Raw genomic sequence first — 25,850 nt, forward strand, 5'->3', positions numbered from 1 at the left:
TTTTCAAAATCCGGACAAAGCTTTTCAGCACTCAGCTCTGCCATGGGGAGGTGAACAGGACCCTCACATGAATGATGCTGTAACTTTCTCCCTTAAGCTTAACTCTGGAAGCTGTAACAGCATTGCTGATAGATGGGAGTGCAGTGGTGGAACAGTCTAGTAGCTGAAAAAAGAGAGGTCACAATTACATCCACTGAGCAAGTCGTTCTGTACTTTTAATGCCAGTTGAGAATTACAACTTCCATTTAAAAATTACACTTTTCATAAATACACTGACTTTAGCATTAAGTATCTTACATGCCACTGTATTGTATTTGAAATACAATGTAAACATCTCCAACTGCTGGCCATCTCATCTTTGCCTGTGCAGTTTTTGCACACTTGGGAGAGGGGCGGGGATGTGAGGGAAGAACGAATAGATGGATGAAAGCAAAATGCACCCAGAGTACTTTGGCGGGTGTTCCTGAGTTAGCCATAGTACTTGCGCTGGTTCCGAGATCCCTACTGCTCACTCTAGAGAGGGAACTTGCTCCAGCAGAGCACGTGTGTTGTTGCTGTGCTGTGCTCAGGGTGTTTGGCGTTGGAAAGGGGTGAGTGGTGAAGTGAGCAGAAGCCACACGTTCCTGAGGAAAACACACTGCAGTTCCTTTGGACATTAATATTAGAGGGGGCTGTACATTCTGCAATATTAGCAGTACCTGCTGTTTGAGCTCAGGGAGAATTACTCATCTCTTACAGAACAGGAATTGTACTCACAAGTTTGGGCGATGAAGGTTGATCCCAGCAGCTCTAACTATATAATACTTTATGCTGGCCTGCAGTAGGATAAGTAAGCTGCATGTTGTGTACATCTCTTCATTGAAACAAGGTGGTAGCCCAGTGAATAACTTGACCTGTGTAAGAAGCTGAGGAAAACTTACCCCCCTTTTCCTGAAGCCACTAAGATTTTTCAGTCTAGCTGCTCAGTTACAGCAGGCTCCTTTTGGAAATAATAGCTTTAGTGGTGAGTAAAAGCTGATACTACAGCATAGAATAGCACAGATTTCTGCTTTAGATAAATTAATACTAATGATGGGCTAATTCTTTGGCCTAAACCCCAGCTTTAGATCACGGTTCTTTTGGGAAATTATGGCAAGTCTGTTGCAAAAGTGTTCAAGCCAACTTCACAGAGCTTCTTGCCCTAGTTTGGGTCTGAATTACACAGACCTGCAGCAATAGAGTTGGTGCGTAAACATCCCTTACAACTGGACAGTAACAGGACCACGGAGGTACAGTTCAAAAAACAGCACAAAAGAAGACACAGCCTCGGACTTAATCCCTTGTAAACAGAAGAAAAACAAAACAGAACTCAGAACTGTCCCCCCTTAAACCATCAATGAGCAAATCGGCAATAATTCAAACCTGGAGTTACTTGCAATGTCCGTGTCCATGGCTGCAGGCTGTAGCAGCATCCCCCCAGGCTGGTATTCCCACAGCTATGGCACCGCTCCCCACACCGACGCGCCGCCTCTTCTGGTGTTAACCCACAGCTCTGCCCAGGCTGCGCTTTCCAGAGTCTCTCCTCACCCCCGCCGAGGTCACACAGCCCCGTTCTCTTGTCTGGGTTTTTGTACGGATGCCCGCGAAGTGTTGAGGGACGGGGCCAAAGTGCAGAGGAACCCAGCCAGCAGGGTAAGGCCCAGGCCTCCCCAGGCACAGAACATGGACCAGCCATAGCCATGACTGATGTCCTCTGGCAGCCCGTAGACGTAGCGAGGGTAGCGTGACAACTCAAAATTGATCCCAGCTACGCATGTGCAGAGAGAGATGATGCAACAGGTACCTGCAGGAGAAAAGCCAGAGTGTTCTACAGTGCCCTCAGGTTAATGACCCTGCTTGTTTTTGTTTCCATTTGTTTCATTCCCCTCCTCCAGCCCAGGCATTTCTAAAGCTGTACGTTTTCAAAAATAAAAATTACACCTTTTTACATCCAGCCCATCACTTTTAAAGGGCAGAAAAAGAAAGGAAAAAGAATGGCAAATACACACAAGTAGAGCATATCTCACATCACAAATAACCTGTACTGTCTTAGCTCCCTGTGTTGCTGTTTAAATCTCAGTCATTCATAGTTCGTTATGCAGCAGCTCTCCAAAGGCTTTATTTCCAGGGACGAACGCCTCCTGTGGAAGGTAAACAGCTAAAGCCCAGTTTGCAGCACTCACTGCTTGCTTTCCTCTGGGAACTTCCACACTGCTGCCAGCTGTAGTGCTGGGGGCTTTTATCAACCGCTTCTCCATTGCTAAGCTCCAGAATATCAGCGAGGATCAGACTCCCTCAGTGGTTCTGCCTTGTGCTTTTTTTAATGTACATTAAAGTTCAGCTACAGCATTAACTAACTGCAGTGTCTGTCATCTCTGTGAAACCACAGGAAGTTAAAAGCAACAGTTCTGGAGATCAGACAGCTGAGGCAGGGCTAAAATTCATCAGATCACTTTTTAGTCACTAAGAATCTTGTCTAATTATTAATGGGAAAAAAACCAACACATCTTTTATAGAGTTATGCAGAAAGTTCTTTCATCCTGGTCAAGCCTAAGTACAGCTCGTCCAAGCTGATGTCTGCTCTCCAAAGCACCCATGGTAACAAAAAGGATCCTGTCAAACTGAGAAAATAACTCCCAAGGCAGGGGAAGCACTTTATTCTCTCTGGCTCTGGGTCTAAATACTAATGACATCTTACTGCTGACAGCATGCCCAGCACAGCAAGGCTTAAGTGCAGAGCACTCAGGGTTCTCAGTCTACCTGTTGCACTTCATTCCCTCAGTGCTGTGCATTAAAACGTTAAAAACAAAAGCACAAGAACATGCAGCTAAGCAACATGTAGAATGATCAAGGCCAGCGCAAGGCTAACTTCAGCCTCACTGGCTTCATACCACAGCAGTAGCTTGGCTTCCTGTGCATCTCCACAGAACGCTTCTGGAGAAGGTTCTCGTACAGCAGGGGAAGATTCCTCCCATTTGCAACATGGCAACAAACTACCATCACAATGGATAGAAACCACGTTAATGGACAGAAATGCTGTTAGACCATTTTGTTCCTTGCTGGCCTTCATTACAGATGCTGACACCTGACCTCTTACTTAGCAGCTCTGCCTTTCAATTAAGAAAAAGATGAGCAGCTACTGAAAAGTTGCCTATTTACTGCTTGCAATTTAAGGATCCATATCCTCACAACATCTCAGGAAGTTTTTGGTGCATTTCTTGCTGCTATGCTCCTTTCAAGTAAAGAAACAAACTCTCTTTGTTTTTCAGCTGGACAAGCAAAAGTACAGAAGTCATTGTTATCAAAAGATGTGAGCATCTTTAAGCAGCAGGAAGGTGCTGAACTTGGATTTGTTTTCTTTAAGATTCCCTAGAGAAAGCTATGAAACAACCTTCCTGACAGGAGCAGCAGGCTGCACACAGAGCAGGCAAGAGGACTGTGGGCACACACAGCCTTTCTGGAGCAGAAAGCCCATGCACAAATATAGCAGGGGCTGCCCAGACACTAAGAATCATAGACTCATAGAACCACAAGGTTGGAAGGGACCTATAAGATCATCTAGTCCAACCGTCCTCCCTTTACCATACCTACAGGAAACCCCTAAACCATGCCTCCTAGCTCCCTATCCAGGTGCTTCTTGAACACTGCCAGGGATGGCGACTCCACCACCTCCCCAGGCAGGCTATTCCAGTGCCTGACCACCCTCTGACCCACTTGCAAGCATGGGTCCTGCCAGGCGCCAGAAGCAGCACCAGGAGCAAAAGACAAGTAATAGGCTCTCACCTCCCATTAGGAAGAGCAGTCCAGCCACATACTGCATGAGCTCCTGCTGTTTGCAGCACCCCAGCACACCGATGATCCACCCAAACAGGATGATGGAGACTGCCATGCCAATGAAGCCAGCTGTCATCCTCCGCAGATCTAGGAGACAAAACAAAAATCAAGAATAAAATAAAGATGGTGGCACCCAAACAGGACTTGCTGTTGCAAACATTTTTACTTACATGCATGTGCTCCTCCCGTAGCTTCCTTGATAGGCAGCTTGCACAGCACACTGAAACTATTGGCACTCAACCAACCCGACTCCCTTCAGCTGGGCACTGTGCAACTAGAGGGCATTCCTTTGCTGACCAAGAGCAATTCTGCTCAAAATACACAATGCAGCCAAACAGCATTGGGCAGAAGGGGCACATACAAATGCTGCAATGGTTTGCAAACTAGTGCTGCAAGAACTGGTGTGGGGGGGTTCCTGCATTTTGGGGTGAGTGCTGAAAATAGAATTAAAAAAAACACACTGCAAATACAGAGGGCAGGTGGTCTGAGGTGAAGACAGGAGCAGTGGGAAGACAGGAGGCAGAAGATCAATACAGTAACCAAGGGAAGGATTACAGTAACAAGTTCTTAAAAAAAAAAAAATAAATGCTGATGATATGGACAGCACTCTCATGATCCGTAACACAAGTGCTGTTCTTGTCTCCTCATTCTGCCTATAGCAGATTTCCTCAGCACTGCTCTCACATAACTGAGACCATTGAGAATTAAGGGAGCCACTACAACCAAAGGAATACAGGGAGCAGAAAAGCCTGACCAAATCATGGTCATCGACAGGCTACAGCTCAGCCATCTGTGTGGAAAGGATGTGGCACCAGGCAGCCTGTGGGTTGGGACAAACGGAGGTGTTCCCTAGAAGAGCTGGTTGTCAGGGAGCTGTATCAGGTCAGCTGTGTGCATGCAGAAGAACCACAAGCTCAGGACATACAGTGTCACAGTGCCTTGGTCTACCCTCAAGATCCAGAATACAGCTTCGACTCACAGCACACGATGCAGTTTGGAATTCCTGAATTCCCCTGCATAAGCCCTTCCAAATCTTACAGTCTCTTCCAATTATACTCTTGGCTGCTTTCCCATCCTCACTAACAAACACAGTTATACTTAGAGACCAGTGACAGGTATCTGGTTTAAACACCCCCCATGGTAAGACATTCAAGGCAACGAGCAATGCAAACAGACCCATACTCTGCTCTGTGTTACTTACGGAGAGCGTGCCACTCATCCTGCCGGATGGTGTTGGTGATGTTGACGGGTAAGTTGCGTGGCAGAGAGCTGGAGGTGTAGTGATACTTCACAGCAGTGCAACGCTGAATAACTCCTGTAAAAGACACAGCAGTGTGAAACAGAGCAAAGCCCTCGTGCCCTGAGCTTGTTGCTGAGATGGCTGGCCCAGCAGAGCTCACATAGAGGGAATACCAGAGCAAATGTCATCAAAAAGAACAGCTTCCTTCAAAGTCTGGGGACCTGGAACAGAGGTAGCCTTGCTACAAAGAAAAACTGGAAAAGGGGAACCCAGCTAACACAGGCGGGCTGCAAGAAGAAAAGCCTGAGGGTGAACAGTAATTATAGCCACCAGAGGACCCAAAAGCTTCCTAGAGGAAGTGGTACAACATCTTTGGGATATCTGGGAAGTGAGGAACATGTCAGAACACCGACACGGCTGCTCTGTCTCTTAGGAATGCAGAGCTGAATCATTTTTTGAACTTTTTGAATAAATGCTGGGAAGTGAACTGAGGGGGAGGAAAGTCTGAATTCACCACAGTAGTCATTTGCACTTCTAATGAACAACAGCACCCTGCAGCTTGTCAATATAGCCTGAAGAAAAGCGCATCCCTTCTACAAATGTGGACCTATGGACATTCTCCTCTTGAAAGTGCTTTTTACCTCAGAAAACAACCAACAGCAGTGAAGATACTGGGGGTGTGAGGGAGGGAAGGAACAGCCAGAAAGGTAATAAAGCTAAAGAGTACAAAAAGCTCCCCTGAACAGTGGTTACAGGTCATCACCACCTCTACCTGAATTCTGGAGCAGAGAAACCATTCAGGCGCAGCTGACCAGCAAAGCTGGTGGACAGTCTCTGACAGGGAGCTGCAGTCTCACAGGTTCACAAAAGATGCTGGAAAGCCCGAGAGAAGAACTTGGCTTTGAGCTGCTCCTTCAGCCATGGGAAATAGGACTTTGTTCTTTACCACCACTCACTGGGACTGTATCCAGCTATTCCTGCAGAGCCCTGCGAGGAGGAAGCTCCTGCTTCAGAAGAGTGGGAGTTACACACACACCGCCCAGTAAGCAAGCTGAGCCTCCAGGTGGGAAGTGGACCTGAAATCCCCCATGCTAAAAGAACAGTGACATTTAGTACTTGAAGTGGAACAAGCAGATAAATAAAGATCACACCCCCAAAAGACCAAAGCTAGATTTCCCAAACCCTCTGAGCAGCAACGCATTGAAAGCTGACCCTTCAGCTGTACCACCACTGCCTGGGAAAATCCATGGTCTGTGTTCTTACAATGGCTGACATGAACAGAGAACAAAGTAAAACCTCACTGCCTTCTTACACAAATTTGCTTATTCAGGGGTTTTCAAATAACAGTTCATTCTGCCTCTGGTTTAAAAACTTTCTTCCTCCTCCAGAATTCCAAGTGCTGACTTTACGGAGGCAGCACATAAGCCTACATTAAGAAAGCAGGGTCGCAAAGTGAAGAGCTCAGACATTGGAGAATTCTCAGATTTACACTGCTCACAAAGCTCAGCTCTGGCCTCTAATCTACAGGCTTAGTGACAGCTCTTGGTTCTGCCACTACAGACCATTTTTCCTCTAAGATTCCCACTTCACTTGTCCTGCTCTGATGTGAGTCAGGTGGCCTCTCACTGGGGGCCCTTTTCCAACTTTGTCAGAGCTGAAACGTGCAGGTAAGAGTTAGGACCAGGTGAGCAGTGAGGGTGGTCTCTCAGCTCAGCATAACCTGCTGTCTCCCACGCTATTATTGCACACATCCAGGCAATTCTCAGTAGCCAAATTTTGCATCTCCTGTGACCAGTTCATCCTTCCATTTTGCTGAGTAAGGCTCAAACCTAATTTACAGAGAGCAGATATACATACACAGATACCCCATGGACGGCATTCAGTGCATTTTTCCATCTCAAAGTTATCACAAAATCAAGCCACAATTCAAAGGTATCGCCATTAGTCCTTCAACATAGAACTTCACATACCTTAAATCAGTGGCTATCAGACAGGGACAGCATCCTGCTCTCCATTCAGAAACCTGCCAGCAAACTAACTCCATTTCTCCCACCCCATCTGTAACAGACTCTGAGGAGCGCAATAAGAAAGCCTGCCAAAATTGAAGTTTACCTTCAGGCAAGGGCTCGAATAGAATGTCGTAGTGAGGTGATCAAGGACAACAATTAAGAGGAATGTTGGGTTTTTGGCATACAACTAAGTTGAAAATGCAAGACATAAGGGAACCTGTGCTCACAAGATTCCATTAGACTGCATACCTAGAAGAAAAAGGTTGTGTGCCATCCTAATCCTAGCATTCCTTAGAGGCACTACAAGGACATTCTGCAAGTTGTACTGTATGTGCTGTTTTCTTGATTAAAAAATAAATACAAGAAGCAACGAACTGCTGGGATCCCTGTCCATACCATCACCCAACAGTCTCGAGATCTGGCAAATCTGCAGTTGTGTTTACTAACAGACTGCACTTAGCAATGGCCATACCTGAATGGCTTGTTCATTACATATCCCACTATAATACATGTTCAGTGGAGCAGTCATTCCTTTAACTCCTCCAGTTTCTCATCAGCTGGGAGGACAGGAAGCACAGACACCAGGATGAAGCCATCTTCCCTATAAGGGCCTCATCATTACCACAAGCTTCCATGTTCCTCCAATAGAGCATCCCCTGGTTCCTACCTTCAGCTACACGGTGCTACAGAGAAGTTACCTCTGCCCAGCACTTTGAGATACACCAGTCCCATCCCAGAGCTTTCCAAGAACCAGCTATAAGAAGCTATAAACCCTTCAGTTTATGAGTAGTGACCAACCTCTTTTTTTCTTCTTTAAATTCCTTCCATTTACTGTTGTTAAAACGCACAGTGTTCAAATGAACCCTCCGAGTAATGCAAAACAGAGCTGTCCTGGTCAATCATTTTCTACTGTCAGCACCTCGCAAACAGAAGTTATTCACTGACCAGACAAGACCACTGAGCAGCATCTAACAAACCCCTGCAGGATCTCCCTGCCCACAAGACTCAAGAGATACCCAGAAAGGAAATCTTATTCCAGAAGTATTAGATGCTGAAGAGTACAAACCATCATCAAAAGTACCACCGGACTCTCACAACGTTGTTTATCCCTGCCACGCAAAGCCTACAAAAATCTCCAGTTCCAGGAATAGAAGGTGCCATCGCACATCACCAAAGAGCTGCCTGAGAACTTACAGCTAATCAAACAAAAGTAGGACTCCGGAGGTGCAGAGCACAGAGCTTCAGCTCACACTCGGAGATAAAGCCCATTTGTTTGGAAGGTGCAGATGTAGCAGCACTGGTGAGCTAAAAGCAACAGCCACACCTGACCACATGCTGGAAAAGGCTGTTTTAGCACAGCTGCCCAAGAGGAGAAAGACAGCCAGAAGGGAAGGCTGCTACTAAAGCAGGTCAGGGGGAGGGAAAAGAAGAGAGTCATATCTATTTAAAGACCTGACTCTACAAGAACTATTATTAATAATTTCCCCTCTATGTGTAAGTCTTTAGAGTAGCAACACAGGCAAAGAATGCAAGGGAAGTAAGGTTTGCAGGGAGAGAGTCCATTATTAGCACAGTAGAAGAAAAAAAGAAAGCACAAGGAAAACCTTTTGTCTCCCAAGCCCTCCCAGTTCAACGCGTCAGACCTAAAGGCAGATCAGCCCCCACCCATGCAGAGCAGAGCCTCTGCCCTTTCAGTCTGACCACAGCAGTGTAGGGAAAACCCCTCAAAACCAAAAGTACTGAGGACCAACCAAAGCGGTTTCCTTCCCATCCATCCCTTCCCCAGCCCTTCTTCATTCCAGTGGGAGCTGAAAGCAGGTGGTTTGCTGTGAAGCAGAAAAACATTTTACATTACAGGGACAATTAGGAGAATGAAATTAATAAGCCGCCCTTGAGTGAAACAAGATCGACATGGAAATAAAAATGAAAATGCATAAAATTGCTGCTAGGAAATTCAACAGAAGAAGCAGGTAATCACACAGCACTACACAGGTGTCTTTTACACTACATTTCGGCTTGCCTGGGCCACATATACATAGGCTGCTCCAAAAGCAATGCCTGCTACTTACTTCCATGGAAATTACAACAGATACAACAAGCACAGTAATGCTGTTTGATAGAGCAAATTCTCGGTTACAAAACTGTTTTGTAACATAGTCACCATCATTAGCTCAGCATTTTCACCAGTGATGAACCAAAGCCCACATGCCACACTCATAAAAACCTGCACCAGCAGATGTGACCCACTGTTGCTGTCAGCACCACTGAAACACACCACCCACCGCCTCACAGTGCTCACAGCCACTGCTTGGTCTCCAGAAACGTTCAGCAAGCATCAATGAATGTCAGTGGGTGAAAGGTTTTCCTTGTGGAGGAATCCAGTGACACACCTTTGCTCCATACACACATCCATGTCAGACTGCCCCCTGATGCCATCTGCCACACAGCAGCACATCACAGTGGCAGGAAGGCTCAGTCTCTACTGCCATGCTGCCAACGTGCACCTCTGATGTCGTGGCCCAACAAAATAAAATAGAAAGCGTTACTTCTGGAGCAGCCCTCATAAAATATACGGCATAGTTAACTTCAAACAAAGCATTTTAATTTTTAATACTTTTTATGAGAACCTAAAAGGACAACAACAGAACTGTAAAGCTAGTGGGACATGACCTTGTTTCTGTGAAACGAACGCATCAGGCTGCAATTCTTAAGGAGTTCTCGAGGTACTAATAAAATATCTTTCATTAAATTCTATTTGTCCTATGTCCTTGAAAACATCTGTTTACAAAGGTACACAATACCAAAGAGTGAGGACGTGAATAAGGTCTGACTTTGATGCAAGGGGTATTTCTCTCTGCTAAGGTCAGGCCTACAAGAAGTCCAGTAGAGAGGCATGATCACATTTTGGAGTTGAATGTCTGACTGCAAATCTATAGACTCCATTTGGAATTTTGCAGGTTGTGTATTTAAGTTGACTGACAATGGAGTTGCAACCATACAAAAAAAATGTATAATTTTTTTTGCAATCTTAAAACCTGTTCTCAAACTCCTTTATCACCACACAAAGCACGGCTGCGTATTTTTTGCTTTTCACAGAACTATGTTTAGCCAATGCATCAAAATGCATAAAATTATTAGTCATAATTTCAGCTTCACGTTGCACTGAGCCCAAATATCTTGTCTTCAGCCCAGATAGGATTACCAGTACACTGAAGTTTGCTGGCTGCTGAATGACAGCTGTGTGCCTGGTGCTGAGCCACTCAGCAGGGCAAAGCCATTCCATTTGGCATAGGGCAGTGGATGGGGTGAATCATGAACTGCACTGGGCTGCAGGTTGGACATTCCTGCCATAGGGTTTCTGAAAGTACAAGTCACCACTGTGCACTGGAACGAACAGACAGCGACAAGCTGCACTGCACAGTACCAGTCTATTCCTCCTCTGCTGCACTGGGTTGGCATCACAGTTGGAAGCCACTGAAGAACGGCTCATGTTTTCTTAAGATAGCATTTCCATTTTGTGCTTCAGTGGAAGCACTTCTCCCCACTCCCACTCTCGCTGTGCTAGCAGGTACCTGCTGGAACAGCAGCTCCTGTTATTTGCCATCAATCACGTACAGCATTTCTTATCCTAAGCCTGATTTAAATGTCATTTATTGACTTACGAACCAGCCCACTATATTACATGTACCACCCAGCCCTGTTATTTTATCCACACACCACGAACCCCCTGGCTTTGTGCTGTACCACACCAGCACTAGATGCGCAGTTTCCCCTCCCGTCACCCCTGGAGCCCTGTGTGTCACACACACAAACATCGCCCCACGGAGGCCCGTCAGCCACCCACTGCAGCGATGCAGAGACCCCCGCTCCACAACAGGGAGCTACAAACAAGCCGTCAGGGCTGGGATAAAGCTCCAGCCCGAGCCCCAGGCCCGGTACCGGCCAATGGAAGGTGCTGCCGAGCCCGCGTTCCCACCCGGCACTGCAGCATTTCGAGCGGGCGTGGAGGCGCAGAGCGGGCCGCGGCAGCGCTCAGCACCAAGGACAGCGGCGCCATGGAGGCCGCCTCTCCCCCCTTTCCCCCTTTACCTTTCCGGATGAGCTCCTCGCTGTCCGGCTCGTAGCCCGCGCGGTGGCAGCGCCTCCACAGCCCCGACACGGTGGAGTTGAAGCGGCGGCCGCAGTGCGAATCCAACGCGGCGGCGGCGGCGGCCGGGGCTGGAGCCGGGGGCCGGCCGGGCAGCAGGGCCCGAGGGGGCCGGGCGCGGAGCGGCAGGTGCGAGCTGGGAGCCGACATGGAGCCGGGCGGGTCGCTGCGCTTGTGGCCGAAGCCGCGGCAGCGCTCGCGGTGCCGCCGAGCGTCCGTCTCGTACCACGAGTCGGTGCCGATGGCCACGGCCAGCAGCGCCAGGGCGGCGGCGGCCAGGAGCAGCCCCGCACCGCTCAGCGCCTGAGCCGCGGCCGCCATCTTACCGCGCCGGGGGCGGGCGCTTCAACTGAGCCCGGCTGGGGGACTCGCCCGCCGCGACGCCCCCGGAAGGGAATCGGGGCCGGAGCTACGGGCCGGACAGACGAGGGGCGGAGCGGGATCCGGCTTGCATTCACCTCAACTCACGGCCGGAGCGAGCCGTGCGGGCAGACAAAACGGAGGGTGTCTGAGGGCTGCTCTCTGAAGGGTCCTTCTCACACATACACCAGCTAAATTCCAAGCCTTCCGCATCAACAATGAGAAATCACTGCCTGCCACTCGCTGCCCTAAACAACGCGGATCTTCCAACAAAGCTGCCCTGGAAACATTCAGAACCATCCCAATATCCACGTTCCCTAAACCCACGGCCCAGTTACCACGGACTCGCTGCATCGTTGGAGCTGGAAGGGACCCCCCGCCATCCTCCAGTATTGCCAGTCCTTCTCAGCAGGGCTGCGCTGTCTCCTTTCACGCCCCGACTCGTGCAGATTGCCTCAACCCAGGTGCAAGGATTTGTTGAACTTAATGAGGTGCACCTGGGCCCGCTGCTCCAGCCTATCACCCTACACCAGTTCCTCAGGCTCAGGTTTCAAAGGGGCTCCAGCAAAATCACCACCCTTACTAAGTTCCAGCTGTTGCTATTATGGAAAAGGCACTCTGAATGGAGGCACCTGGGCAGCTCTGCCTTCAGAGGGAGATAGGGCTGCAGAAGGAGCACGCAGCACAGACCCACAGGAAACCAAAGAAGGCAGCATGGTGGAGATGGACAGAAAAGCCCGTTAGTACCAGCACAACCAAAGCCCCTATACCACCAAGTCATGCCCCCCATCACTTACTTGTGTTTACTTTCTTCCAACTCCCTGGTTATCATTCTCCTTCTTCGTAAAGTGCTCTTCAGCTGACAGTCAATTATTACCATGCAGCATTTATAGCCTGAAAATCTTTCAAATGAAGAGTGGGATAAGACACACTTTGAACCTGCACTTTCAAAGGGTAAAGATAATCCCTTTTTTCCTCACCAGGCTCTTCCTACATGTGGTGAATGTCTTTGTCCCAGATGGTGGGCAACCAGCTCTGTGTCAAGAGCTGAAGAACACAACTAACAGGTGGGCTTTGTGGATTTTAGCTATCACCATCACACAGAGCACACTTGCAGAACTCTCTGGATACTCAGTTACTATGCAAATTCTCCTCTCAAAGGGGAGTAACTCACCAGGTGATACGTTCCAGGTGACAGAGACTGGCAATCAAGAATTCCAATCAGACCACTGCACTCCTGACTCAGTGCCATGGCAGCAGGAGCAGCAAACTGGGTTAGAAACCTTCCCTTCTGTTGTGAAAGTCAGAGGAGAAAACAGTCCAGTCTTCTTTAGGCTAACCCAGAGATGCACTTCTGCAATTCCAATGAAATCTGAATGTGTAATTTGAATTCAGCAAAAAACACAAACCCACGTTGAAAACCATTTATTTCATCTCTATTGTCTCCATGCAGAGCAGACCAATACAGATGAAGGGGGAAAATGCATAAGAGCAGCTGAAAAAAAATAGAGCTTAGAAAATACCAGTCTCTCTGCATTTCCAAAAGTGACAAACGTGGTGGAGTGATGCTCCATTTTGTCCCAAGGCTCTGCACCCTTAGCCCCAGGGCTGACATTGCACATAGAGGAAAACTAAGCAGCCCCTCCCATAAGCCCTCTGCTACCTCCTACAGGGTGTCTTCCCAAGAACCGCAGACTCTCCAGGCCTCTGTCAGCAGCCAAGGAAAACAACTCACAGATTCTTTCTTCAGCATCATCCACTTGACATTCCTGAACGCTGAGCATGAATTCCTGACTGTGGTTTAGTCTTGGCAAGACTCGGTGCTGATGCAATAACGCCAACTCACAGGCGCTCACCTGGCAATCCTTCAACTTAAATGCCATCCTAATTTTAAGAAAGACATCTTGGGAAACAACAGCCACATTTTTCTCTACAAACCCTTCCTCCAGAGCCCTATTACTTACATGGTCCAGCTAGCTGCAGCCCCCAGGGAGACTGGGGGAAACTACAGAACCAGAACTAGGGGATTAATATAGTCCTCCAGTTCCTGCAGAACAATCAGATTAATCCTCCTCTCAGGAAAAGCGGATGCTACATTCAGGCTTCAAGCAACTGAATGTCCGAGGGATAGCTGACAAAGGAAAGCAACTTTTAAAGAAAATAGAAATTAAAATTGCACTAAGCCTCCCTCCTTGAGAAACAAGTTATTTTGTGAGCAAGGAATGCTGACAAAATTTTAGACAGCAGCTCCTGGGCAGAGAGAGCTGCAAGCATAAGCTCTCCAGCTTCCTCTGGAAAGTAGGACAGGAGCTGTCGTAAGAAAATAACTGACTACAGTTCAGGAACCTCTGAGGAAAGTAAATGCTTCTACTGTGGGCAGCACACCTGTCTCACTGCTCTGACCCAAAGGACCCCCTCAAGGGATGAACCCTCTCGATAAGGCTTTGTGCAGACCAAGTCTTTGAGTCGTACTGATTCACAAAAGCTGTTTAAAAACAGAACTGAATTGGTGCAATTCATATTGTGGAACCTGTTCCGTGTCCAACAATTCTGCTAGTTCAATCAGACCAGTTTCTAAACAGATTAATACTAAGTGAGAATAAGCACTGCAGAAGGCAGCTGTGCACACCTCTGTGGTACTCATGCATCCCCGTGGAATGAGGGCCTGGTCAGCCCTGCCAGCTTTGCCCTGAGAGGCAAAGCACTAGAAATATCATTCATTTTTATTGGCCTAAAACTGCCAGAAATTTTATCCCAAGCATCATACCAGCAGAAAAACTTCAAAGCATGCTTATTGCATTTTCTCTCCTTACTTACCACACAGCTTTTCCAGATCCATTCTTTCCACCAGCAGTTTCACTCTTTCCATTTCACCCTCTCTCCTGTACTCCCTGCTGCTGTAGCCCTTCCTTAAAGAGCTACCAGTATTATTTCTTATCAGTTCATCCCCAGTAGACTAACTCCACTATGAGGTATAAAGCCCAGAAATCAACTATTTGGTTATAGCACGCGCTTAAATATACTACAGTGAACAAAGGAAAAGCTAACCTGGAATATATGCTGTTGACCAGGCTGTACTGTGTTCAGTCGTTGTCCAAACTGCCCAGACAGGCCTTAACCATGGCAGTCCTGGACTGCAGTAGCATGCCAGATAACATGGCAACCATTCCATCTAAGGAGGACTCTGAGACCGGTGTGGGGCAAACGGTGGGTGAATTGGGTCTTGAGAGCAGGCTCAGAGCCATGTTCAGATAGTGGTTATGAGGAGAGGAAAGCCAGTAGCAGAAGCTACATGGCATCATTTTCAGATGTAGGTGAGCTTATAGTTCGGCAATAGAAGAAACATTTCTGATCATTTTTCAGAAAAAAAAGCAGGCTGTGCTGGCTGTTGGAGTGGCTGAGACAAGTTATCTCCAAGCTAAACCATTTAATTGTAGCGACCTATCCTGAAACGCCTCAAGTTCTAGTCTTGTTTTCAACCTAAGTACAAAAGGGGACTGCAGAAGCCAATATTACTTTAGAAACTAGTGATGACAATGAAAAGCCAGAGAAGTTGACAAGGAGCCCCTCCTCCCTACCTAAAAAGCAGATTTTCTTAGCACCGTAACTCCTTGTGGTAAGGAGTTAGCCATGGCTAAAGCTGTTGGGTTACTGTTGCTTTGCCATCCCTGTTCTGTCTCCAGCCCTTAGAGTGGCAGGATAAGTTCTTCATCAGCTGCAAGAACCACCTTTGTTGTTTTCACAGAAGACCTTGGGAGGTGCAGTTCTGTCAGAATGAACCAAATGAAACATCATCCATTCTCAGTGAAGCATCTGTTCAGTTCATTCTGCTCACTGTATCGTTTGCTCCATTAAAAATATAATGGAAGCCCCAGCGCGTGGGACTTTTAGCAGAACAGGGATGGGAGAGCCAGGTCTTACACACCCAGACCTCCTCTCTCACCTGCTTCTCACACTAGCAGCCAGATCTGTACGCACACACATAGGAAGTAACATTAGTGTTCCTTATTGCTTTGTAACATCTCGGAGTCTCTGTGGTAGCTCTGGGAGGCATCGTGAGGTCTGTGCAGAAGTCAGTCAGTTGTGAGCAAGTAGCACCATGACTGTAATGCCTGTACACAGGAGCAGAACTTGCTGCAGGGAGTTCCTGGGGACAAAAACAGCAGAATTAGGAGGCAATATAGACCAACTAGTCTCAATAGGCAGCAGTCTACTGGCTCATGACTGGTTTGTTCTGTGCCCTTCCAAATCTATCATAAAAATAATATGGCAGTTGTGTGACCCCATTAGCACAGCTGAGAAGACTCCTTCCCAGCACCCAAAACTAAGAGTTTGTCTATAATCTGGTACACATTTGATCCCTCAGCTGCAATGTTCAGATTCGGGTTTCAGAATCAATTTAAGCTGATTCAGTCAGTCAGCCACATAAGTGCAGATTCCTGCCCTTCTTCTCACAAGAGAACCAGCACTTGTGCAGCACGTCCAAAGATGGATTAGGGACCTCATTCAACTTAACAAATAGTCACAACTTAAAAGAAAAAGCTGATGAATTTTACCACTCCTTAATCAAGCATAAATTTAAGGTGGTGCAAAAAGTGACTATGTACCTACTACCCACTCCATTTTCTGTGCCAGGACAAGAGGTTAACCAACCCAAAAGAAAGCTTCCAGCTGGCAATTAACATCGCTCTACCAAAGGTTCCTGCCTCCTCAGATGAAACTGCAGCGATGTTTTGGAGCACTTCCTGATTTGTTTCAGTGAAAATGAATTAGATTAGTGAAGGTCTCTCATACGAACTACTGAAGTTAACCTGTCATTACAGCTAAAGTACACAGGAACATTTGGGGAGTGCTCTGCCAGGAGATCTGAGAGGAGATTTACTGTGGTACAGCTGCCACAGTCTCACTCAGTCTCCAAGAAACTAGAATAATACAAATGAAGAAAGGCTGCACGCACTAGAACACATGAACTAGGACATATATAACAGTGTAGATAAGGAAAGTTACTGTTTAGTCACACAGCAACACAGTGACATCTAATCAAAATTAATAAGAAAGAGACTACAAAGCAAATAATAGGAAGCATCATTTCATGCAGTGCAGTCAAACTATGCAAGATTGCAGAAAGCCCAGAGTAATGCACAAGGTATAAAAGAAATGCAAGAAGCACATGAAGGATAGGTTCATGCGTGGTTATCAGACACAAAAGCCTACATGGGGCCCTGGTTCTTACAGCCCCTAAGCTACTAGATACCAAGAGAAGACAGACTGGAAAAAGGGTCACCTTACTGGACATATTCCTCAGCACTCTGCTTTAGCTGGCTGGACTAATTACTGCACTAGCACAGTCTTTAGGACTGACCCATTGGAAGGGTTTCAAGTTTCATAGGGTCTCTGTAGTCCTGCAAGTTCAACAGCCAACAAGCAGCCTTGTCAGTGGGATTCAGGAAGCTGACATTCATGTATTCCCAGAACAGGCATAGGAACTATCACAGCTCTGCTCCACAGCAGTCAGAAGTGCTGCAGTACAACAGGAAGAAGCACTTACCACGGGTTCTTTTCCTCCAGAAGATCAGGCACAACATTTACCAAGGCAATATACAGAAATCCTCCAGAAGTGAAAGGGAGGATCCAGGCTACAGTTTCCCCTGCACAAGTACAGAAAAGCTGTCACTATTATGGAGACAAAACCATAGGAAAGAACAGAGAAAAGAATGAAGATCATGGAGATCAGGAGCCCCTCATATTCCTACAGAAGTCCCAGGGAGCCTTACCTGCTCCTTTTGGTGACTGTGCACATATTGCAAAGCAGGCCCCTACAATTCCCCCCAGAGCTGTAGAAAGCTGCATCTTGGCTGCGCTCCAGCGGTCAAACCCAGCCCGAAGTAGGATTGCAAAGTCCCCAACCTACAAAAATCAAGATCCAACAGTAAACAAACATTCTCAGTCAGAGGAAGCCAAGTACTTCTAGACTGTTTTTAGCTTTCCACATTTCGCATCTCCCAGAAGAGAGCTTTCAAATGGACAAGAAAACATTAGGCAGATTCTCCTCACTTAGGCAATGAAACACCCTTGTAATGCAATGCCCCCCCCCCACTCCCGATGACAAGATACAAAGTCCTCTCACCTCATGTGGGATTTCATGCAGGAGAATGGCCATTGTGGTTAGGAACCCAACCTACAGCACAGGAGAGAAGGAAACAGTCCCTCAGATATGAGAGATGAGGCTTCCAGCACGCATCACAGATCCTTTCTCCAGGATTCTTATTTACAAGGGCAGACGAGCTAACCCCTCCCCAGACATGCACAAAGGACAAACATGGCCCAGATATGAAGGAGTGCTGCAACAAAGGGTCAGATCTACCCTTTTTTCTCAGAAACTTTCAGAAAATAGGAAATAATTCTTCAAATCTTTGGGCTTTGTTTTGGGTTGTTTTTTTTTTTTTTGTTTCTTTGTTTTTAACACATTGTGGACAAACTTGAGAACAGGCACCTCCATTTCAGTATAAAGCTGGTGACTGAAACCTTACCTTTCTGCTAACCAGGAAGCTGGCTGCTACTGCCAGGCCATGTGTAAAGTTATCAATGGTGTTGGCCAGCAAATTGAGGTACCCGCTAATCTGCAAAGAGAAGGAAGAGCCCCTGATGAAGCGATATAAGATAAAAGAAAGCACCAGACAAGGCACAGGTTACATAGAGTCATGCTCAGGTGGCAATGGCGAAGACACGGCAGTTCTGGTGACAAACTACATCAGTGCTCAAGTAAATGTTTAGAACAAACTCAGTTTTGGAGTAAGCAAGTACTGTCTGAGATTAGGAAAGTCATCTTACTGGAGGAGAAATGGAGACAATGCAAATGACAAAGGAGCTCCAAATACAGACACAAACTGAAAAAGGAAAAATATTTCATGAAGTCCAAGTCAAAATGAGCCAATTTTTAAACACTTCATTAACTTAAACAGGTGACTGGCTATAAGTGTGACCTGACTTACCTTCTAGTCATGTATTTTAATACCTAACTGTTAAACATCTCCTTCACAAGTTGGCAACAATGCAAGGGAACAAATGCTGCTGAAATTGCTTTTTAAAAATAAATAAATCTTGAAATGTTGTACTAAAAAAAGCTTCTGCATGTGGGTTTGCTTTCCCTTAACAAAGAATAAAAAGAAGAATGTGATGACAGTCCCCCCAAAAAACACCTGCTGCAAGGCTGGAGAGCACGTATATGCATTTGTATACTGATGCATACGTCTGAACATTAAAACTTACACCAGCTTCCTTTCTCAAAGTCCATCTCTATGTTAGACGTCCCCATTATGTTGAGTATGTTTATCTTCAGAAAAATTATGTGCCTGATATAAAATGATACCAGGATACCACTCAAGGTGATCTGCTCACAGGCTATTGTGCTTCCTCCCCAACTTCTGTAAGATTTAACAATAAAAAAAGCATGTAGGTCCTGAGACACTGCAGCTCACTGCAGTTTGTTATCAATCCAGGCTCTCCAGACTACAAGAATGAATCTGACATACATTAGCTGCAGATACAGGGCAGCAGCTAATGGGTACCAAGGAAAGACCGTCTAGAAACTGTAAGGCAATAACCTCTTACTTTACCATAAGGTGCCAAAGCTTAGCTGGAGAAATACACGTGCCAATGGGTTTCAGAGGCCCTTTTCAGACTTCTGCTCTTCCTTGCTTCTATCAATTCCCCCTGGGGAATCTTCCCGCAGTCTGTACAACAAGCTCAGGAGGAGGTTTCTGTGAAGTATTTCTCTAAAAAGCATCACCTTTCAGTGAGTGCTTTCCACTACACGATCTCTGAACATCTTCAAAGGCTTTATGCTTTTCAAAGTGTGTATGAAAGTGAAACATGAAAATATGGAATTAAGCAAAGCCTGCCCAAGGATTATGTTTAAGTCAAGATCTAAGTAACATCTCCACAATGGATGCAGAAGTTCCATGCACGTATTTTTAACTGCAGGAAACACAAAGTAATAACGTGTGCAGACGGATTCACAAACACAGCAGCTTGTCTTATCCTTCCTTATTTTCAGTTAAATATGACTGCCTACAATTTCTTCTCCCCGTGTTGGGATTTTATGTGCTTGCATTTTCCCCATGGGCTAGTAATAATTATTCACAGACATTTTACACAAAAATGATTTCCCATACCACTGTATAGGCAAAAAATAGACTTCATGATTAAAACATTATGACTTCAGCTTGTCAGTGGCTTGGGCAAAAGCTGTCACTGAAAGAAGCAAAGCCTTGGTGTGTTCAGAAATAAATTGGGTTGATTTGACAGTTATGAGCCTCTGACATTTACATTCTGCAAATATCTAATAGGATGTTCTCATCGTTCATAAAGAGCACAGCAAGATGAAGTGTTTATGTTCAAGCGTTAGAATTAATGTCACTGTGCAATAAAACACACTTCTACAAATCTGCAAGGATCTCTGTGCTACAGGGAAAGTGAATGATAAGCAAGGAAAATGTTCTCTACAGTGTTTTTACTTCTTGAATGAATAAAGGCTGCAATGTAGGGCAGAAGCAATCTATGTTCGGAAGCAAAGGAAGCCAGGTATATTAGAACCTTTACTCTCCTGCTGCTGCTGTAACAACTTGTCCTAGCTTATATACTTATATACTGCAGGTGGGAGGCATTCTTTGCACTCAAACAGGATAACCAATTGCAGCTTACTAATTACTGAAGGGTGACTTTTCTTTAAATCATCTTTTTCTTTTTTGAAAATAAGCATTACTAAGAGCACAGTAGAACCAAAGAAGGGTTTCCTATGGATTTTTTTTCTTTTGAAGGCACCTACCTTGCTTGCTTCCAGCAAGGCTTTATCTGTATGTTCCTTTCCACCCAGCACACTCCATGTCAGCCACCTCCCCACCAGACAAGGGCAATGAGACTCACCTGCTGATTTGCCAATCAGGCAGATCCGCCAAGCAGCACGCAGCATCTAATTACTACCAGAGTTTTCAATAGCACTTTAGTGTGCATTCCTCCTCTAGCACCATGCTGATTTTTATGGAACTCGAAATCTGATTACCCTTGAGACAACCACCCCTCTTGAACTTAGGTAAGCTTAATTACGGATTCAGAAGTTACTAAAAAATGAAAGGCAGAACAGATGGACAGACAGATGGAATGACTGCTTACACCATTTCCTAACGAAATAAGGTAACATAGCAGGAGTACCTTGGTGGTTTTAGTAATTTCTCCCCTACCAGAAAGGCTATTAAAATATTAAGATCATGTGCCCAGAAGGTAGAAAGCTAAAACTACATCTTAACTCATTAGCTTCTATTTCATGTGTATTCAGAAGAGTCTGCGAGACTGAAAACAGACATATTATGATTTCAAAGTTAGAAAGCCTCTCCATGGTCAACTAGACCTACATCATGCAACTGAAAGAGCCTCCTTCCATGTCCACATAAAGCCCACAGCTCCTTAAGCTATAGCACATTTTGTAGAAAACACCTTAAACCACAGCTTAAAAGCCCACAAGCAACGTAGATTCTACGTCTTTAGGTAAAGCGGAGTGCTGTCAAGTTACTCTCTGATACAAAGTTGCCTTCAATTTCTGTTCCTATTTAGTACAATTTTAGCTATTCAAACAGTCATGTCTCTATCACGGCTATCAAAATACTTTAAATCAGACCTGATTTATCATATCTATAAAACTACAAGCTAAAACACTTTCCATGTACTGCAAACCTGAAGTGATTATTTCAAATCTTTCCTGATCACACTGCAATTTTTTTGTACTATTTTGGATATAATGAATAATGCTACAGGAAAATATCAGGTATACTGTAACGTAGAAAGTCAAGAACATAGCTGAATGGGCAGGAACACTTACTTTTTGTCTTACATGCTATTTCCTATTCACCTGCTCATCCTCCTGACTGCATCATAATGGAAGGAGTGCATTCAAACAACTTCCTATCATTATTCTTGGTCTTTTTTTCCACAGCATTGACTTCCTGGAAACCATTCCTGTCTTGCAAGCATGATCTGCATTCTTCCTTAATCTACTGCTTAATATCTGCTTGTAATAAGACAAATTAAAAATTTAGCTCAAGTTCCTCAAGTTTTGCCACATGAATTAGCATTAAACACATCATTATTTCTCACATTAGGAAAAGGCCCTGAACATCTGTGTCCCTCATCAACACTTCATTTCTACTTGAGATCAGTGGTGGACTCAAAGTTATGGCACAGTGTTTTGAAATCCAAAAATACTGACTGCTACACTGCTATCACCTTCAGAAACACCAGGGCAGCACCTTGCAGACTGTGCAGTGTTGTGTACCAATTACATGAATGTGATGGGTACCCAATCACCCAGTGACTGCAGCACATCTTTCATACAGTGTTGAAAGAAACACAAGGTTATAGCAAAACTGACTTAAAAACAAAGAGCTTCTGACTGACCACACATCCAGTTTTGGGCTAGATTGTGCAACCACACTTTCTGTTCATAGTCATCCTCCTACAAAGTTTCATATTTTTATGCACTTTCTAACTCAAAATACAGGTCATCCTCAGCCAAATGTCTCTTTTACTCTCTTGCTTGTACTGTTCAGCCAGAGTTTTTCACGGTGAAAAGACTGTAAAAAAATTGATAGAAAAGCCAATCTAAAGACTAGTTTCTACCCAATGACACAGTCCTCCTTTTCCATTTTCCACATCTAATCCTACAAGTTAGTTGATCTACCTTAACCCAGCACTACAAGTTCACATGGAAAGCTGACTGAAGAAGCTAAATTAGGAGAGAAGGCTACAGGAGAAAAATAAACAAATAAATAAATAGATCTTAGCCTTTTAAATTCCCAGAATAGGCTCACTGGGAGAGTCAGATGATATTTAGCAAAAAGAAACGATGGGAAGTTCAGGCTTGGAGACAGAAGTACAAAACAGGCTCACTCTTTTGGCAATAGACAGCTGCTAATCGGAAGCAAACACTCTGTGCATCTCTTACCTTGATTCTGTTGTCTGTTCGACAAGATTGAAGAGAAGAGCCATTACACTGAGTTGAATTTATTCCTGCTCTTTGCGATTTGCCTGCCACCTTTGGCAGAGGGTACCCACTTCCATTGGGAATCTTTCCAGAAGGGGCCTTGTCATCACAGCCCTAAATCAGCAGAAAACAGCTCGTTACTGCCTTTTCATCCGCAGCAAAGAGTGCAAGTCTGTGTCAGAAATCCAACTCTTCAGCCTTAATGGTTTTGTCCTTTCAACACCAATCAGTATCCCAGTCTAGCCACAACAACTGAAAACAAGACAGATTTCAGAGTGTGTTTTGTCACATTTGTAGCATTAAACTTAAGAGCAACGACTTCCTTAAGGATCAGGAGAAGGAAAACTGAGAGAGAGGGAATCAGGGGCAAAAGAAAAAAGTTGAATTTTTCCTAGTGTGCTAGGATAGAGTCCAGAGAATTTGTCTATGTCTGGGATTGTCAGCTTCCAAATTAACTGTTCATCTTAGACTTCAGTCTCCAGAAAAGAAGTCACAGTTCATTTTAGAATTCTTGCGTCCAGCCAAAGCATTACCTAATTGCTACTGTCCAGTGTCCAACCTGCACTTCTGTCTCTCAAAAGGCACCACACAGCAAGTAGTGAACGGCCCATATAAACTGCTGTTAGGAACCAGGAGATGGCCTAGGACTAGCCACTCTCCTCTATCTTGGCATTACTTTCTGGTCCCTCTTTGTCAGTGCTTCCCCTCTACTGCTGGGTGACTCATGTGTGAACCACCACATAGTAAGACTTGGCCAACTATAAACCCCTTCTACCACGTTATCAACTCCATGGAATAAATGCCTGGTCCAGCACATACTCAGGTCTTCCAAAGAATGCTGGTCTTTGTTCTGACTGAGGACCCAGGAGGACAGTGAGTCACAATCGCTGAGTGGAACACATGTCAGCAAGCTGTCATTCTTCAAATCTTAGTTGAGCAAAAGTCTCAACCACAGAGCACTCCACCTCCCAGTCTCCACATGAGGGGAGCTCTTTTTCACATGTACCACAACAAGAACAAAACCAGCCCAGGTGAGAAATCTCAGCTAAAACCACAAAACCAAAGCACAGAGATGAAAAAACTTCTAGTACTCAGTGTCAAAGAAGTAGCAAGAAGCTTCACTGGTAAGCTGCTCGCAGCTCCAAGATCATTTGCTTAGTCTGTCAGATAGGATAGATGGGGTGTTCAGTACATTGCTTACATGTCTGACTCATGATCCAAACAGAACAGCACACCTTCCCCTCTGGCTGCTCACTTACCACACCAGGGCACTCCTCTTCTTTCTCTAGGAAGATCTTCTCTAGTGCCAGGAAAGTCAAGAAACCAATGATCACCCAGAGACCCAGAAGCTTCTGCTGCTGAAAGCTCTGCCCTTCTCCTGAAGGACAAGAGAAAAATCTTCATGTTACTATCAAGAACAGCATCTTGGAAAAAACAAACAAACAAACAAACAAAAACAAACACCAAAAACCAACTTGTTTCTGCAAGAAGTAGGGAACATGTATATCTCTCTCATAGCAAGTAACATTAACCTATTCATTCTTGATCTAAGAGATATCTTCATCTTAGAACTCTCAGAGTGAGAGCTCCCACCCCTTCTACTTCTTTAGTGCAATCCAGATTATTTCTTGAAAACATTAGTAACTTCCCTGGGCCCCTGAGGCAAGAGAAGATTACATCAACAAAAATACTGCACCTCCGTCTACCGAAAAAGCAAGCCCTAACGTGAAGTCTGACATTAGTAGAGCTATGGACTCACCTTCGCCTTTCTGCCACACCTGGGCAAGCTATTAAGCCCAAAGCTATAAACTTTCTTTTCAATTACCTCCAAGTGTGTGAGATAATTAACCATTCAGCCTGGCTGCAGTAGTTGAGATTGCACTGCAGTGGAAGAACGACAATTCTGCAGTGGGGCATATACGGGTCATGGAAACCTTCAAGCTTCAGAACAATGTCAGAAGCAAACAAGATAGTGCAGGAAGACATTTTGGAACCATATAGCAAGGGAGTAAAAAGGACAGCAGGTTCTGCTAACAGTACCAGAGCCATGAATAAGAAGTGGACCAAAGAATCAGCAGATTTGTGGAGGATCTAAAATCCCAAGAGACAGACCAAACGAAGCCTGGGAAAACCAGAACATCTTTTTCCCTGATTTTTTCATTTTTAGCAAAGAATTTCTTGGTTCCTCAACTGACTTGATGCAGTAACACTTGCCTTCTCATAACAAGTTTCCCAAAGAAGAAAGATACAATCCCTGTAGGTTTCAACAAGCCAGACTATCCAAGGAGTGAAAGAGATACATGGATACCACAAGCCCCATCCAAACCCCAACATTTTAGTTTGCTGACCAATACGGGTCTCTATCACATGTACTCATTTCCTTTCCCACCTCTCTAGCCACCATCTTAATCAATGTCTCTTCTGACAGTAAATTTCCCATTGCTTCTCCAGGAGCAAAGACTGAGAGGGCAACACATTTGGGCTCAAAGCGACTAAATACCAATGGAGTGGCCCCAGTTCCAAGTAAAAGGCTCTAGGAGTAGCATTGTGATAAGGGTAGATTTATAGGCAAGGTGTTGCCCATAGGCACGGCTGACTTGGTCTAGCTGGTCTTGTGTTTTCAAGATAGAACAGATTCAAAAAAAAAAATGTAGTAGTAGGGACAGCATGAGCAGCTTCTAGGATTAAAAAGCTTTCATACCTGCTGTTGCACTGCATGTATATGCCCAGGCTTCAGGAAGCAGGTGGAGAAACACATTCCCTAAAAGTCCACCAATTGCAAAGCTCAACAACTGCTTCAAACGACGTGATCCAGCTAAAAGAATAAACAAAACCCAATTATTACTCAGAAGTCAAAATATTTCCAGCTGAGCTTTTGCACAAAAAAACCTCAATTAGAAGCATCTGCAAGCCAAGATTTCAAAACAGACTGCATGAAAGGAATAGCTTGGAGTGCAAGAAGCCCTTGCACCACCTGACTGGGACAGCTGTGTGTGGGAAGGTTTTGGACAAGGCAGCTCCCCAGTGTGCACAACAAGTGATACTCTTTGTGCAGCCTCCTTCCAGGACTTGCATTTGTGAGAGGACTCCCTGTCAAATTGACAGGCATGGCCTAAACTAACTGGAAACTGAGTGTCTGTACAGGAGGACTGTATTTCTGTAATACTGGCATGATCCGAGGTCCTGTTTGTCACAATCATAAGCCAG

General features: G+C 45.3%; 2 protein-coding genes across 12 annotated transcripts in view; both read right to left on the reverse strand.

The window, feature by feature from the left end:
- Positions 1-189: 189 nt before the first annotated feature.
- LOC107314802 (transmembrane protein 178B-like) lies at positions 190-12,160 on the reverse strand. 3 transcript variants are annotated; one of them, XM_085548850.1, is made up of 4 exons: positions 11,947-12,160; positions 5,054-5,167; positions 3,802-3,939; positions 190-1,822 (listed from the first exon to the last, which is right to left on the reverse strand). In XM_085548850.1, exons 1-4 carry the CDS (start codon positions 11,960-11,962, stop codon positions 1,578-1,580), a joined length of 513 nt encoding a protein of 170 aa, XP_085404976.1. In that variant the 5' UTR covers positions 11,963-12,160; the 3' UTR covers positions 190-1,577. The 3 variants fall into 3 exon arrangements, with proteins under 3 accessions (XP_085404976.1, XP_015719958.1, XP_085404975.1); XM_015864472.3 differs by lacking the exon at positions 11,947-12,160 and adding an exon at positions 11,191-11,590; XM_085548849.1 differs by lacking the exon at positions 11,947-12,160 and adding an exon at positions 5,865-6,035.
- Positions 12,161-13,018: 858 nt separating this feature from the next.
- The window catches only part of SLC39A13 (solute carrier family 39 member 13), a 72,736-nt gene continuing 59,904 nt past the window's right edge, over positions 13,019-25,850 (reverse strand). For all 9 annotated transcript variants that reach the window (XM_085548839.1, XM_085548840.1, XM_085548841.1 and 6 more), the window contains 8 exons: positions 25,345-25,458; positions 23,903-24,021; positions 22,605-22,757; positions 18,139-18,228; positions 17,736-17,786; positions 17,383-17,515; positions 17,157-17,256; positions 13,019-15,755 (listed from right to left, as the gene is read on the reverse strand). In XM_085548839.1, the coding sequence (XP_085404965.1) occupies positions 15,686-15,755; positions 17,157-17,256; positions 17,383-17,515; positions 17,736-17,786; positions 18,139-18,228; positions 22,605-22,757; positions 23,903-24,021; positions 25,345-25,458 (830 nt within the window). In that variant the 3' untranslated portion in view covers positions 13,019-15,685. The remainder of the gene's footprint in view (positions 15,756-17,156; positions 17,257-17,382; positions 17,516-17,735; positions 17,787-18,138; positions 18,229-22,604; positions 22,758-23,902; positions 24,022-25,344; positions 25,459-25,850) is intronic.

This window comes from Coturnix japonica, chromosome 5, assembly GCF_054131305.1.
Source record: "Coturnix japonica strain WE chromosome 5, WE-NBRP24, whole genome shotgun sequence".
NCBI lineage: Eukaryota > Metazoa > Chordata > Aves > Galliformes > Phasianidae > Coturnix > Coturnix japonica.

What these genes read in the sequence shown, in the direction of transcription:
- LOC107314802 (XM_015864472.3), bottom strand. Translation starts at nt 11,569, where the DNA reads ATGGCGGCCGCGGCTCAGGCGCTGAGCGGTGCGGGGCTGCTCCTGGCC. An exon ending in GGATGAGTGGCACGCTCTCC is followed by an intron (nt 3,940 to 5,053) that starts GTAAGTAACACA and finishes TTTGTCTCCTAG; the next exon opens with ATCTGCGGAGGATGACAGCT. An exon ending in ACTGCTCTTCCTAATGGGAG is followed by an intron (nt 1,823 to 3,801) that starts GTGAGAGCCTAT and finishes TTTCTCCTGCAG; the next exon opens with GTACCTGTTGCATCATCTCT.